Here is a 16,660-nt window from a genome sequence, read left to right as displayed (position 1 = left end):
GCCAGGGTAACTTGGTTTAGCTTATTCTTCAGAAGTCTAGCGTGCATGTTGTTCTCATGGCGATGGTGGAGGCAAGAGCAATCCCAAATGTACAGGCTCATTTCTAGCCTCTATGTCACTTTTGCTAACATCACCTAGCACTGGCCGGAGCATGTGGTATAGATGAGCTCAGAATCGGGAGGCACGACAATTTAACTCTTCACTGTAAAGAGGAGCCACAGTCACTGGACAAAGAGTGTAGGTATGGGGAAAGGTGAAGAACTGGAGCCATTTTTTGAAATCTACTACATTCTCCAACTTCCTTCCATCTCAGCCATTTAGTGCTTTTTGTAACTTTCTCTGTGAGGTAGAGATAATGGTCTCATTTTGATTCTAATTAGGAATTTGAACTCTATCCAAATTACTCATTTCTGAATCCAGCACCCAGCATAGACTTAGCTCAGGACACTGGCTGCATTCCCAGTGTATTAACAGTGTGTAACAAATACTTTGTTATTTGTATTAACAGTGTATTAACAAATACTTTGTTATTACACTCCAGTGTATTAACAAATACTTTGTTATTACACTCCAGTGTATTAACAAATACTTTGTGGAATGAACAAAAGTATGCTGAGAATTAAAACTAGGAATCCTTAGATTCAAGAGAAAATCTTGCTTGTAAAGTTTCAGAATCATTAGTTATTAAAAACATTTTTAAATCAGTTTTTAACTATTTATTTTATTATTATTACTAATTGTAAAATATGCTCCTTGTTAAATTTTACATAATATAGACATGTGTAGAGTAAATAGTGGAAGTGTCTACTCACCTTTTCCATTCCCTAGAGGCGACCATTGTTACCAACTAGATGTCCTTCTGGACATTTTCCAGTGTCTATTCCTGTACAGATGTATTTTCTTTTATTTCCTTTTAAGCAAGAATATTGTCTACTATGCATTCTCTTCAGCAACTTGCTTTTTTAGCTCAATGAGACATAGTAAACAAAAGCCAACAACATGAATCTGGCATTTTTTTAAAATTACTTTGTAATTAATTCATAACAGCAAAAATGTACATTTAAAAAACAGTTTAGGGACGCCTGGGTGCCTCGGTCAGTTAAGCTTCTGCCTCTGGATTTCGGCTCAGGTCATGATCTCACAGTTTGTGGCATCCACCCCCACGCTTAGGATTCTCTCTCTCCCTCTCTCTGTCTGCCCCTCCCCTGCTGTCTCTGTCTCTCTCTCTCAAAATAAATAAGTAAACATAACAAATAGTTTATATGGGGGTGCCTGGGTGGGTCAGTGGGTTAAGCATCTGACTTTGGCTCAGGTTACGATCTCGCGGTTTGTGAGTTCGAGCCCCGCATCGGGCTCTGTGCTGACAGCTCGGAGCCTGGAGCCTGCTTCAGATTCTGTGTCTCTCCATCTCTCGGCCCCTCCCCTGTTCATGCTCTGTGTCTCTCTGTCTTTCAATAATAAATAAACGTTTAAAAATTTTTTAAAAAGTAGTTTATATGTACGAAGCATATAATTTTTCACTTTGCAGAGCGCTTGGTCCTCATATAAGCTATGGGCTCCCATGCCTTTGAACTGCCTCTGTGAAGAACTGTCACAATTTGGGGGAAGAAAACAGATTCTTTGTCTTTGCATTTTGATCTGCTTTATAGGAAATCAAGTTCCTTGTTTGTGTACTTTCAGTGATCCTAATCAAATAAACCAAAGTAATAGTTAAATTGTAATCATCCCCTTTTTATGAGTAAAAGAGCAATGGTCTGTGGTACTCAAGCCCTATAACCTCTGTATCTGTAAAAACCATGGCTGTTTCTACTGTAGTACTATTCAGTGGGTAGCAATGTGGACAGTAAGTGATAGAGTCTTAGTGAGATCATAGATATATCTATGATCACATCTTTGCTGACTTTATTTTTTTCACATTTTTTTTTAAATACAGGGAGTCATTTGGCAGATAAAATTTTTTGTAGGGTTGAGGGAAACACTGTGACCTGGGAGGAATGTAGCATTTTCATCTCAGAGATGTTAAACTGATTTCCAGACTTAAGAGTTGCCATATTCAAACTTCCCATCCACCTAGTGACATGTTCAAGAACCATTTCGAAGTATAATAATTTATTTTTAGGGCTTGATGTTTTAAAAAATATATATAATGGTTAAAACCTTCTGTACATTTGGTAACACTTTGCTTGAAATTGTATTCACTTACAAAATTTGTATAATGAGGGCAGCTGGGTGGCTCAGTGGGTTAAGGTGTCCGACTCCTGATTTCAGTTCAGGTCACGATCTCATGGTTCGTGAGATCAAGCCCATCATTGGGCTTGGCACTGACAGCGCGGAGCCTGCTTCGGATTCCCTCTCTCTGCCCCTCCCCTGTTCATAGTGTCTCTCTCTCTCTCTCTCTCAAAATAAATAAATGAACTTAAAAATTGTATTATGGAGAACTCTACATTTTTGGAGTTAAAATGAACCTGTTGGGCAGGTCTGAACATAGGCTTGTTTCTCTCTATAGCAATGACATGGTTCACTGAGTCTCAAAGTGATTCTGTAATAAAAGTGAGGAAAAGACAGAGATTTTAGACTCAATAAATAATGAAAACTAAAAAAAAAAAAATTTTTTTTTAAAACAGAAACAAAAACTAAAATAAATTTTAAAGCTCCTTGGTGAGATGGGGTGATGACTCATTCCCAGGATAGAGTTGGCAATCTTCTTCCAGGGGTGAGTCAGCAGCCTTCACTCTCACTTTGCTCCTTCTGATTCACTACCTACCATCAGGGTAGGCACAGATGGGGCTTGATTATCTGTAGAGAATTGACTTTCAAAATGAGTTTATTCATTTATTTCTACATTTACTTATTCACTTGGGGAACTTGTGTTCAAACAAAATGTTAGCTGAATGTGTGCAACTAATGAAAGCTGTTCTAATTAACTCAGAATGGAGACTCAGAGCTTCCCACTTATTTCGGTCTTGTCACACCCATATTCATTCACATTTCATTTCCTTGAAGATAATGAAAAACCCATGCGAGTGGTGGATGATGAGGACCTGGTAGACCAACATCTCATTGGTGAGCTGAGGAAAGAGTATGGAATGACCTATAATGACTTCTTCATGGTGCTCACAGACGTGGACCTGAGAGTCAAGGTACAGGTTTCTGTTTTAGACAGTACAGTTCCATTCCTTAGAATAGCAACTTTGAATTTTTTGTCAATGAATCTATTAGACGTATGAATAAGCACAGATTATTTTATTAAGTGGGAAGGTTTTGAAAAGGTCCAGATATTCCACGTTATCTTACAGAATTTGTGCCTACAAATGTAGTCTATGGAAAGAACTGGGTTGGATGACCTCGTATGGCCCAGCTGTTTGACTCAGACTAAACTCTTCTGTAACATCAATGTCATGCATTCATCAGACACTGGTTGAGTAGCTATGATGTCCCAGGCCCTGGGGATAAAAGGTGAAAAGTAGTTGGCTTCTTCCTTCAGGAAGGTCAGATTTAACATGGACCCACTCTGGAAGGGCCTGGAAGTTTTACCTCTCAATCCCACATGGACAAGACAGTAGGGTTTTATACCTACTTTCTTCTTATGCTTAGGGACAGAAGTTCTGAACCATGAAAAATTGTGCCATGTAGTAATACTAATAATACTAATACTAATACTAATACTAATACTAATACTAATACTAACAAAAATAGCTAACTTTATTAAGTATCTTCCTTACACCAGGCACTTACCTCAACCCTTTACAATCCCTATCTCAAATCTCTGAGATAAATAATGAGTATTATCTTCATGTCACAGAAGAACAAAGATAGGCCCAGCATGGTTAAGTAACATGCCCAAGTTTACCCACTTAGCATTGGGCTTGGTACCCACACAGGCTGACTCCAGATTGCACTGTCTTTACTATTCTAGTGCACCAATAGCATACCATGCTTACATGAAGATCATCAGGAGAAAGGTTACCTGGGCCATCAGAATAGGTCATTCAACCTGTAGTCTTCTTCTGGATCTGGAGAGAGTTCCCTTCTTTAATGCATTCCTCACTTGCGTTGCCCCACCTATAACGTGAGGGGCTGAACTGGATGGGCCCAAAGGTCTCTGCCAGCTTTTACATTCTAGCTTACTGAATTCCCACTGGGGGCATATCTCCAAGCCATGTCCAGACTTCCCTGTAGTTTATGCTGACAATGCTCAGCCAGCCATCAAATCCATCTTAGGTTGCTGTTATAAGTGCAGGAAGCTCTGATCCAGGAAACTGAGTTGCATTATCTTTAAGGTGGATTCCAACTTTTTTTCTAAGGATACCCCTAGAAACATGGTCTAATTTTAAGGTATGCTTGCTCAATAAAACATTCCTCTGGGAATCACAGAGTTTATCTAGATTCCTGATGGCCAGAGAACGGTGCTCCTTCTGGTAGAAAATTACCGTGATTGTTCAAGTCAGATATTCCAACAGGTTATTCCGTTTCCGTGTCAATTACAGCACTTCTCACCTTCTCCTCACTTGTGTAGCGAACAGGAACCAGCGTAGTCCAGAGGTAGGGAAGTGAGCCTAGGATATGTGTGATAAGGAAGTCATGGACCCTTTCCCATAAAAGGCACACAGTTAAGAAATTCTCATTAAACATAAGGGGCAGTTGCTTCATGGATTCTGAACCCCAAAACATCAGCAGAGGTATTTTTGCAGAGGAGGATGTATAAATCAATGAACCCTCGAGACTCTGATTTCTCCAGCGCTCCCCTGAATTTTCCCAGGCCCTCTATCCTCTGAGCAGAGGGAAGAAACACCCTTAAACATTATATGCTTTCTATTCTTTCTTAAACAGCAATACTACGAGGTACCCATAGCAATGAAGTCTGTGTTCGATTTGATCGATACATTCCAGTCCCGAATCAAAGATATGGAAAAGCAGAAGAAGGAGGGCATTGTTTGCAAGGAAGACAAGAAGCAGTCATTGGAGAACTTCCTGTCCAGGTACCTCACCTTTGGAGTCCCTGAGGAGGCAGGTGGGGATGTGTTCTGAGTGAGTTAATGAAAAGGCTAAGGAAACACAAAGTAGGTGTGTGTGCAGACCTGCCCAGCTAAAAGGTCCGTCTGCCTCATGGTCCTCTGGCCACTGGACTTAGTCTTTTCCTGTCAAAAGGGCTCTGGTCACAAGGTTGACTGGGGTCAGCTCCAAGCTTGAATGTTGATTTGGTGGCTTTGGATAGGCCTTTTCTCTCTTTTCTGCTTCTTTCTTGGCACAGAATAAACAATTCTGACCTGTGAGGGTTAATTTATTCCATCAGTGAATTTGGAGGGCTTTATATACTGCATTTTTATTTTACATATTTATTTATTAGGCCCTTCTGGTTTCAAACAGGATTTGGAACACTCTGCTTGATTCTCTGCTTCCTTCCAGCTCTGCAGAAAACAATAAAAGCCCCTCTAGGACCTCAGAAGGAGAAATGCTCTTTACCCAGCTCCCTGATTCCCTGGGGAGGAGGGTTTATTGAAAACCATTGTCGGGAAACTTCGGTAAATACACAGAGAAGACTGTTAAAAAAAATTGCTCCACTTCCTCCCTTCTCCATCCCTTCCTCCATGCTGGATGGAAATTCTACAGGGCCTTTGGGGCCCTAGGAGATGCACAACTACAGAAGTTCCACCTACAGCAAATAAATGCACAGAGATCTCCGTGTAACATCTCCCCTCCCCAACACCTCCCCCCAGCTGTACTGTGTGGCCAAGAGGCTCCAGAAATGGAGCAAGCATTTACTTGGAGGCTCATTAACTTGGAGGCTGTGAACTTCCTTACTTGTGTCTATAAAGCATGTTCTCTAGGTGTCAGTCGGAGAATCAAGGATTCTCTGTTTAGTAAGTAGGTAGATAATCTGAACTCCTCTAGATTCAGGAGGCTTGGGTCTCTTAAAACATAACCTCATGATGTGTAAAGAGCACAGGACTTACTGTTCATCCAAGTTTGGGGTCTGCAGTTTACCAGCTATGTTGCCTCTATGGCCCTGACTCCATCCCAGGGTTTCTGGGATCACTTTTTGTATGCTCACCTCTGTGCCAAGCACTTCACCTTCCCAAGTTTAATCTTTACAACAATCCTATGAGCTGAATACTGTAACTATTGTTGAGTTGTAGAGGGGACAACTGAGGCTGACAGAGACCAAGTAACTAACTTTTGGTCATCACCCAGCTAGTGTCAGCTCTGGGACTCACGGCGCCACCCAAGGCCCGTATTCTTTTCGAATACTCCTTTTGAAAATATAACGTGAATTATTTTTAGTCTTGGACCCAGGAGCCCAGAGTTTGAAGTGAAGAGAGATATCCCTAAAACCACAGGATTTCAGAGCTGAGAGTAACCTGAGGTTCTTCCTTCATCCCAATTTTCAGTGCAATGCAAGCATCTGGAATGGAGATGGAAGGTGCCTCACTTTATAAGGACTTGAGGCTCAACCCAGTCTTCAGTCCACTCTCTTAGCTGAGAAAGGGCTCTAACTCTCCACCTGACAGGTGACTCCTTGTCTAGTCTTGGGGGCACTGAAACATCAACTTCTGATCCAAGGTCATCCCTCTCTATGGCAGTGACTTAGAAGATGGATGGTCAAAGCTTATTGTCGCCCTTGAGGTGTTTTTCTTCCTTTACCTTCCTTCCCCCATTCTCCCCTACCCCTTCCTTCCCTTGCTTTCTTCCTTAGCTCTCTCTTAAACTTTTGAGTTAGGCTTTTTAATCTTATTATTCTATTTACAATCTAGCAAATTTTAGCCATCACTTTTACAGGGCTTTGAATAATGTTTGATCTGGCTTACAAACTCAATAATTAAACAATTTTATTATTTCAAACGGTCATTTTATATTTAATATATATTTTTGAGTTGTTGAAATAAACCAACAAAATCTTTCTGAGTACTTTAATGATCCATAAGTTTAATTAGTTAATCTTGTAAATACAGTGAATCTAGAGTTTCTCAGGTGTTCCAATCACTTAAAACCACACATCTAAACCAATTACTCAATTATAAATTCTAATTTAAAGTTTCAAGGTTGTCATTTTATTGAGCCAAATTCTCTTAAGTTTCACAAGTACATATATTGTGTATATAATGAAGACCAGGATCGTTCTTAGAAGTATAAATTATCACTATGATTGATTCTTTGAAAACTTGCTCTTCTTAATTCTAAATCTTCCAGGACTATAAGATGCATACCTGCTGAACCAACCTCATAAACTCAGGTTGCCCAACCTCTACAGCAGGCAGTTACCACCCAGTCCATTGATGTTATTTATAACCAAGGATTTGGGCCAGCTCTGAGAGCTGCAGCTACAGACATCCTGATTTTTCTTACCATCACCAGGCAGGCTGCCTTTTTTATAATCACTGTGTCATGGGTTTCAAAACATGACAGGGAAAGCTTGACATTATCTCAATTTTGCTCACACCCGAAGCTTGCAGTGCTCATTCCAGTTGATAACTGACTTGAATTTGGCATATCTTTGATTTTTAAGACTTGTACCCACATTTTGCCTCTAAAGTCTTTTGTACTGGTTAGGGCACTGTGATGTGTAAATGTATCTCCTTTCTAATGTCAGAACCTTACGGGCTTTCATATTCCATACTATTTTAGGAACATGCATCTGTTGTGGATACTCCGGATGGATATGATTATAATTTAGATGTCCTGTAGCTATGCATGATTTGTGGTCACAACTCATGAAATCACTGTGCTGATGATTATCATTGATCTTAAAAATTAATGTGGAGTTGTGTATAACCTAAAGGTTTGAGTCAGACAGCCCTGAGTTTGATTCCTGGTTTCTTCATTTATTGACTGTGTGACCTTGGGCTGATTACTTCACTTCTCCAGGCTTTAGTTTTCTCGTTTGCGAAAGGCAGATAAGAAACGTATTTATTCTTAAGAGTTGTGAAAAGTAAATTCACAACAATGGCCCATGACCTAGTACAAAGTAAGTAATCAATAAATGCTGGCTATTAGTATTGGGACCAGTTAATCAGCTGCTAGTTAGAGAATTTTGTCATGAAGGAAGAGGTAGGAGGAAATTTAGTAAACACCTCAGGATTGAAACCCAGGCAAAGAGAACTGAAGGAAAAAAAAAAATTTAAATAGCAGTTCTATAAATAAATGAGTATCCAAATGGGAATTTTCCTTCAAATTTGCTGAGTTGTTGGTGAGTCTCTACAGCCTGGTTTCAGCTGACCAGACTCTAAAGCCAGTCTGGTCTTTAGTGACACTCATCTGGTTCAGGCTATAATTACGTTCCTCTGAGACAGAAGCCCCAAAGACTGGCAAATGCACACTAATCTGGGAATGCCAGTTAACGGGAGTAAACACACACACAGCTCATAGAATTTTTATTTACTGATAAGTTAAAGTGACAGAAAAACTATTTGCCCGAAATAGGGATCTGGGCCACACTGACATCTCTTGTTACATCCTTTGGAAGTTATTTCCTTCAGTGTTGTGAGCTGGAGTCTTGTGTCTCAATGTGAAGATCCGTGGGAGAAAGAATCATTACTTAGGGGGAATGACCTTTGCCTGGTTCTGTCTGCGACAGGGAGTCTCAGATCCTGTCCCCATCCAATCAGGACAGCATTCAGTGGTGCACACAGGTAAACAAGCCAAAATATACCTCACCCAAAATAGCTCCTTCCAGGATACCCTACAGCTCTGTGTGAGGCCAGGAAGGCTGGCCTGGTTTGGATGCTGGCTGGGGGGCCAGAGCTGGGCTGGCATGCCTCCTAAGGAAGCCGGGAGAGTACAGGAGACCATGTTTGTGATCACTGTTCCCTTTCCCGGGAGACCTCGGACAATCTCAGACACTCCTCTCCCCTCCTCCGTGCCAGATACACTCATCTCCCTATCCTCAGTGGAGATTTTAGTTTTTCTTTCCCTTTGAAGAGAAACAAGCAGAGGAAGCAAATGTAATGTCACAGTAAGCAGTTCTTGGCGAGCCTTCCTACAGGCGTCCATTCAGAGGTTGTATTTCATCAGACTATCATTTTCTCTCATTCACCCAAACCACTCTTCCCCCCAGAGGCCATTTTCTTCGGGGTTGAAAACTCTCATGTTCACTGTGAGGCTAGAATGAGCGTAGGGAGAGAAGTCACGAATAAAATCGAGTGGCTTCCAGCTCAGTGAGTGTACTAACACCCCACAGGGGTCTGCACAGTAGGCGGAAAGCGAAACCCCTCCTCCAGTGAAGGTGGAGTTTGAGATAACTCCATACAGTTGCCCCTGGGATGCATTCCCTCTCTCCTTCGTATCTCCTTTGGGACCCTGACTGTATGAGCCAAACCTCAGGATCCCTTAGGGAGATAAACTAGGGAAACCATTGGCCTGGGAGTCAGAGAAATCTTATTTTGGTACCACCTCTTAGATGTACTAGTTAGGCAGGTTACTTCTCTAAGCCCCATTTTGTCATCTGTACAATGAAGACAATAAGCTGTGCCTTCACTGACCTCTAATGTTGTCAGTATAGATGAACGTGAGCTGTGAAATGATACACAAACATGAGGATTGACTAAGTTATCATATGGCATGAGAGACAAACGTCCAAGGTCTATTAACGGACAAACGTCTACATCTAAGAAGCCCACAGATTAAGCCACCATCTATGCCCATGTCATCACATGAATAACTTACACTGACAGATTTTAGCTTAAGTCTTATAATACCTCTTTGAAGCTGACGCTATTTTTCATTCTAGAGATAAGGAAAAACTGAGACTCAGATGAACTCAGCGATGTGCTCAAGGAACCCAAAAAGTAGCAGTGACAAAACATGAACTTGGGTTTCTAGGTTACAAGACAAAAGCTCTTTCTACTACCCTACTGTGTTGGAGCAGCAAGTTTGTTATATATGCTACGGTCCTAGGCTCGAGATGTAGCCCCATCCCACTTCACAGAGGACTCTATAATGTTGGGTCTTACTAATGAGAGTAGGCTGTGTTTTAGGACTTGCATTTGCCTCTGGAAGAACAACTGGCTACTGAGAAGGGCACACAGGGCTTTGTTTTCCCAGGAATTCTCCTTGGCCCTTGGAACCGCTTTGCCACTTTCCTTCTTCCTATCACTGTCACCGCCTTAAAACTTAGTTCTCTTTTTTCTACTCTGTTTCCAGTCCATACGTTTGATTCTTAACCCCCTCCAAGCCTGAGCAAACTCTATTAGATTGTGAGTTTTCTTCAGTTTTCTTTGGATTCCCTATTTCTGTGGCTACAACATAACATAACAATTTGGGCCAGTCCTCATTGCGTCTAAAACTCCGAGTCTCCGGAAGTGACTTCTTCGGGCACGGTGGCCAGACTCACGCCTGATGTTTCGTGCAAATGCCACAGTCAGCAGACCGTGAAGTTACAACGGAAAGAGAGCAAGAAATGTGGAAATGCAGTTTAATGACTTTGATGAGCTAGGAGATACTTCTAAGGGCCGGTGTTTTATATTCTGGGCACAGGAAAACCCGACAGCCGAAGCGAGTCTGCTTTCTTACACTAGCCTCTATTGTTTGAAGCAGTAATCACGGCCTCCTGTCTGTTCCAGGTTCCGATGGAGGAGGCGGTTGCTGGTGATCTCTGCCCCTAATGATGAAGACTGGGCCTATTCACAGCAGCTCTCGGCCCTCAGCGGCCAGGCCTGCAATTTTGGTGAGTGGGAAGCTTCGTCATCACCGTTTTCCCATACCACTCTCTTCCTGGTCAATTCTAAAATGGAACATAGAAGCTTAGATCGTCCAAATATTCCTCAGTCCAGACTGGAGATTCCCAGACACTTACTCAATTGTGTTGAGTATAAAGTTGCTTTCAGACTCAAGCTTTAGTCCACTGGAGTTTTTTTTTTTTTGCTTTCTTTCTTTTTTTTTCTCAATATTTTCCCCCCTTGGATTCTTCACTGAAGTGTTTGAAAATAACTACTGTTTTACTTTCAGTGATCTGTGTTATGTGCCTTCTTGTTTGATTTGTTAAAACTTGTCTCAACATTATAAACCTCAGGTATCATCATTTACTTAGATAATACTTAGGTAAAAACATGGCGGGGGGGTACTTCTCCATAGATGAAATGCCTTTTGTAAAAACACGAATGGCTTTGAGAATTAATATATTAATGGAAGTAAACTGTACTATATTGCCATTCCCTCAGAAAGGATTTTGATCTATAATTGGGCATCAAAGACAGCAAGATCTCTTAAACAGAATCTTATTTTTAAGACAAGTAGGTCAAAGAGAAACAGAGTTTATTATTTATTTATTTATTTATTTATTTATTTATTTATTCATTTTTTGTAGTGAACTGCTTAGTGTTTCGAAAAGTAACATTTGCTTTCTTTACCAAAATGACTATCTTGGTGACCTAAAGTATCATTTTGAATATGGACATACAGAAAGGAAAATGAATGGTTATTATGCATAGACCTTATTACTAAGTTCAATGGTGAACCAAGGAGCTAAGGACAATTTCGAAAGTGGAACTCACAACTGAAGTCTCATTTAAAATACACTTCTGCAGAGGAAGAATTTGAACAGTTGTTAGAGGGGTGGAAAAGTAGCTAGGAGCCACAGATTTTAAAAATTCCTAATTGGAACACAGGTGAATCAGCATTATTTTGATACTTCTGTTAGGAAGAAGAATCATTTATTAGTTACAAAACTGTGCCTGATTTATAAAAAGATGGGGGTGTAGGTTTTGTAAAGCATTAACAGAGCCTGGGTCCCTGCTATGACACAGTACCTAGAAATTATAAATACATTTCAATTTTAAGATGTGAAATAATAACACACACAAGCAAGCAGAAAACAAGTTCATAATAGTAAGAACAACTAGAAAAGTCGTGAATTTTTATGTATACTCCTATTATCAAATAATTTAAAATTTTATAACAATGTATAAGATTTTTTGTATTGTTAAGCATATTTTAAATTATTTAGAACCACCAATGTCGCTAGGTAAGACAGAAGTTCTTAGAGCAGTTAATGACTCTTCACAATAAGAATATAAATAAAATCGTGGATTATTAATTTTCTAAAGACATCTTTGGAGCAGTTATTAGGTGGTGTTTCATTTTTAATCTATGCACACAGAACCTAAATCACATTAGTGTAAGCAAACCCTTTTGTAATATACAGGAAATGTAAACAAGTCATATTTTCCGGGAATAATGAAATTCGTGATCTTCCCTTTAGAAAACATGACTCAACAACATGCAGAACAGAATGCTTCACTTCTCTGGGAGAAGAGCAAAGACCACAATCTTTTTTTTTTTTTTTTTTTTTTTTTTTTTTTTTTTTTTTTTTTTTTTAGGAATAGCCTTTTGCTTGAATTTTAGCTCCTCCTTAAAACAGCCCTACCCCGACAGCTTTCAGTTTTCTCCCCTGAACAATAAGCACCATCAAAATTCATATTCATAGTCCCCAGTTATGACCCTGACAAGGTTGGCATTTTGTCTAACACCATGAAATCTTGATATGATGAACTGACAGCCCCCTTGTCCTCCTAGGTTTTCTCTCCTGAACCCCTTCACATGTACTTCATCTTCAAAAGAATTCCAACAAGCTACCAAGGCATGACCTTCTCTCCTTTCCTGAAACTTTAGCTGAGGGTGGGAAGCCAAGCTGTGCTTGCTTAAGCGCTTCTTTGAATCCTCCAAATAAGTGATAAGAAACTGCCCTTTAAGCTGACAAACTTCTGTGCGAGGAAGCCAGAACTCTTCCTCTGACACTCCCAATACATGGGTTCTGCAGTCTTTTCTCTAAGACAGTTGAATTATCCCTGTGAGTATTGAAACTTCAGGAATGACTCTTTTTCCAGAATGCTAATCGGCTCAGATTATCCCAGACGTTTTAATGTTCTGATGGCTTCATTTTTGTTTTGTTATTTAATAGAAGCACAGTTTAAGAGCAGATTCTTTTGTTTCAATCTACAAACCAAAGCAAACCAACCCACACCTGACCCTGTTGATAATCCTAAATCTGCAATTGGTCTTTTTCAAGGTTTTCAAAGTATCTGATTACTTTTTTATGGGGAAAGATGAATTGTTTTACCTAATCAGGTTATGTTCTATATTGTTTTTAAGGTAGAAATTTCTAATTGTCAGATGTTGGCCTTTGGAAGTAAAAGATGATTTACCAATTCTATGGCTTTCTTTTTTCTTTCAGGTCTGCGTCACATAACCATTCTGAAACTTTTAGGGGTTGGAGAGGAAATTGGGGGAGTTTTAGAACTGTTCCCAATTAACGGTAAAGTGCTGTTATTTTAAAACTGTATGAACTCCTTTTAAGTTCTGTTAGGGATGCCTGGGTGGCTCAGTCAGTTCAGCGTCCGACTTCAGTTCAGGTCCTGATCTCGCAGTCCATGAGTTCGAGCCCTGCATTAGGCTCTGTGCTGACAGCTCAGAGCCTGGAGCCTGCTTCAGATTCTGTGTCTCCCTCTCTCTCTGCCCCTCCTCTGCTTGTGTTCTCTCTCTCTCTCTCTCTCTCTTTCTGTCTCTCTCTCTCTCTCTCTCTCTTTCTCTCTCTCTCTCTCCAGTAAATAAACAAATATTTAACAAATTTTAGGGGCACCTGGGTGGCTCAGTTGGTTAGGGCTCCGACTTCAGCTCAGGTCCTGATCTCACAATCCGTGAGCTTGAGCCCCGCGTCAAGCTCTGTGCTGACAGCTCAGAGCCTGGAGCCCGCTTCAGATTCTGTGTCTCCCCCTCTCTCTCTGCCCCTCCCCTGCTCATGCTCTGTCTCTGTCTCAGAAATAAATAAAACCATTAAAAAAAAACTTTAAAAAAAATAAAAAATTTTAAGTTCTATTAAATTATATTAAACTATATGCAAGCAGTGGGTGTGCCTCTAAGGTGAACACAGTTCACAAATCCACCTACCTCGTGTGTGTATGCACCTGTGTGTGCACGTGTGCACACAGCAAGTAGAGTGCACTCACTAATATTGTTCTTAATATAAAATAATTCAAAAATGACAGTAAAAATATCCATTTTCTTGACTAGAATAATGCTTTCTCTCTGTATAGGACTTTATGATTTACAAAGCATTTTTATCTATGTAATCTCATTTAATTCCCACAATAATTTTATGAGGCACATGGGTCATATCTTACTGATTCCCTCTCAGCACATGAGGACAAATGCTTGAAAGGCTCAGAAACGCTGTAAAAAAAAATGACTAGCGATTAAAGTTTTCAGAAAGCAAATCAGTTCTTCTTTCCAAGATCAAGCTATTCACATGAGATAATGTGCATAAAGTCCTTGGCCCAGAAAGCCTCAGCACCCTCCCCATTTCCCCTCTTCTTTTCACTGACCATAATAGTTTAAATACATTTATTCACATCTTATATAATTGGTATTTTCCCCCTCTGACAAGAAAATAAGCTTTTTGTTATAAAAACCACAGTATCAAAAGGAAATCCATACTTGCAAAGAAGTATGGTTGCAAAGAAGCTAAGCTAATTGGTAATAAACTTAGTAATACAAACAATATAATCTTTGTTCATGACAAACTTGAAAGAAGTTGATCCTGCCAGAATTAAATTAGAGGACTGGTTTTATATTTTGTAACATTCCTATAAAAGAGACATCATGTGTCCTAAAGTTTGATGCTAATAATGTTGCAGAACATTAGGGACATTTAATTTCTTGTGGAAAACCCCGGCAACCTTCTTTAATTGGATTTTGAACCAAAGGGAATAGACTCGTGTCCTCTGTCTATTCTCATAGTGATTTCTTCTCATTTAGATGTTTGCTTGAGTGGTGACTCTTCAGTCCACTAACAACTTTTTTAACCCTCTTCCAGGGAGTTCTGTGGTGGAGCGAGAAGACATATCAGCCCATTTGGTGAAAGACATCCGTAACTATTTTCAAGTGAGCCCGGAGTACTTCTCCATGCTTCTAGTTGGAAAAGATGGAAATGTCAAATCCTGGTATCCTTCCCCAATGTGGTCCATGGTGATTGTGTATGATTTAATTGATTCGATGCAACTCCGGAGACAGGAAATGGCCATTCAGCAGTCACTGGGGATGCGCTGCCCAGAAGATGAGTACGCAGGCTACGGTTACCATAGCTACCACCAAGGATACCAGGATGGTTACCAGGATGACCACCGTCATCATGAGAGTTACCACCATGGCTATCCTTACTGAACAGAAACACGTAACCATAGCCCCAGCCAGTTTCCCCTGCAGCTGTTAAAGCCACAAGTGGCCAGCTATGCAAAGGAGTTCTTCCACACTGCCTACATTCCCTGCCTTTTTCTTTCTGTGTTCTTCCAAGATCAAATAAATAGCAAACTTTTGCCTACTTGTGAGTTGTTATTGAAACCTTAAATCATAAAGATGTTTAAAAGAATTGTTTGTTTCTCTAACTGGAGGGGACCTGGTGCTGAACGGACACTGCCCTTTTCTTACATGAGAGACATTATTTGGAACACATAATTCTATATAAAAGTATTAATACCTCTTATTTACTTTTTAAAAGTATTAATTGGCAAGTAAAACTGATTGTTAAAGAAAATTGAGGACCACAGCACAGATGTTTTCAGGAAACATCTGATCACATGTAACAGAGGAAATAGCTTCTTAACACTTTTGGAAATGTCAGTCTAAAAGTGATTGAGATGGCCCTGCTTCCTATTGTTAGTTTCTTTCATAAAGCTTGATACCACAGGAGTCCAATGATATTGGCCACCAAAGCCAGGAAATGCACCAAACCCAGCTTTGCTATCAGAGCCATTTCCTGCCCTGTTTCTCTTATTGTCTTTTCAGAAATAGATGAGAGGGCCAGGAAAAGCAATCCCTGAATCACCACCAGAATCTGGCACGGCAGCCAGACATGATACTTCCAGAGTTTTAGCAGATGCCGTGAATTCCTGGCATGGAAAACCTTGACCCCCTCACACCTGACACCCCTGTACTTACTTGTTAAGGGGTCTATTACCATAGTGGCATCTCATATAAGAAAATTACAAAGAAGATTACACCCAAGGGTTCTTTCTGTTTTCAGAGAAAAATGTTACTAAGTTACAACAGATACACGCGTAGCTGGGGTGAAAAATAGATTCTCTATCTTTGAAAAAGAGCATTTGTTTTTTAGATATGGCAATTCAAACTAAATATCCTCTCTTCCTCCTACCCTCTTTCCCCTCCTTCTTTTCTACTTTTTCTTTTTCAACAAATACAATAGTACCAACTAAGATCTATGAACTTGCCTTGAGGCAGTCAGTCCAATTCCCAGGCATTTAGCATCCTAACAGCCCCAGCCTCTATCAGTAGTGGGGATGCTTTTTTTTTTTTTTTGCCACTGTTATTAATGACTAATCCTGCAAATCATCTTAGTATTGGTTGTTAACTCTAATGAGCATAGACATTAATAACTGCACTCAAGCCGCATGTGAATATTTGCTATTTATTTATCTGTGCCTATTTGCACAAATCTGTCTTTACATCATCTGGACTCGGTTATTAATAATTATATTGTAAAAGTAGAATTTGTACCTCAATGAACTTGAGAAATTACTTGTTTTGCCCTTCCTTCTCCATGAAGATCCCATTCATTCTTACTTGTTTTATAGGCAACTGAGGCCCAGGCAGCTCAAGTGACTTTAGAACACAGTTCTCTTACTGTGTAAATTATGTTTCCACCTCCACCCCTCTC

General features: G+C 40.1%; 1 protein-coding gene across 1 annotated transcript in view; it reads left to right on the top strand.

Annotated features, from left to right (window-relative positions):
• The window catches only part of CCDC80 (coiled-coil domain containing 80), a 35,332-nt gene extending 20,025 nt beyond the window's left edge, over window positions 1-15,307 (top strand). The window contains exons 4-8 of the mRNA XM_040484508.1: window positions 3,004-3,140; window positions 4,831-4,979; window positions 10,557-10,660; window positions 13,166-13,246; window positions 14,804-15,307. Of these exons, the coding sequence (XP_040340442.1) occupies window positions 3,004-3,140; window positions 4,831-4,979; window positions 10,557-10,660; window positions 13,166-13,246; window positions 14,804-15,150 (818 nt within the window). The 3' untranslated portion in view covers window positions 15,151-15,307. The remainder of the gene's footprint in view (window positions 1-3,003; window positions 3,141-4,830; window positions 4,980-10,556; window positions 10,661-13,165; window positions 13,247-14,803) is intronic.
• The last annotated feature ends 1,353 nt before the right edge of the window (window positions 15,308-16,660 follow it).

The sequence above is a fragment of the Herpailurus yagouaroundi genome, unplaced genomic scaffold (genome assembly GCF_014898765.1).
Source record: "Herpailurus yagouaroundi ecotype Mexico unplaced genomic scaffold, PumYag 162, whole genome shotgun sequence".
Lineage (NCBI taxonomy): Eukaryota > Metazoa > Chordata > Mammalia > Carnivora > Felidae > Herpailurus > Herpailurus yagouaroundi.
Note: the sequence above shows the minus strand (reverse complement) of the source record. Positions and strands in the feature narration are given on the sequence as shown.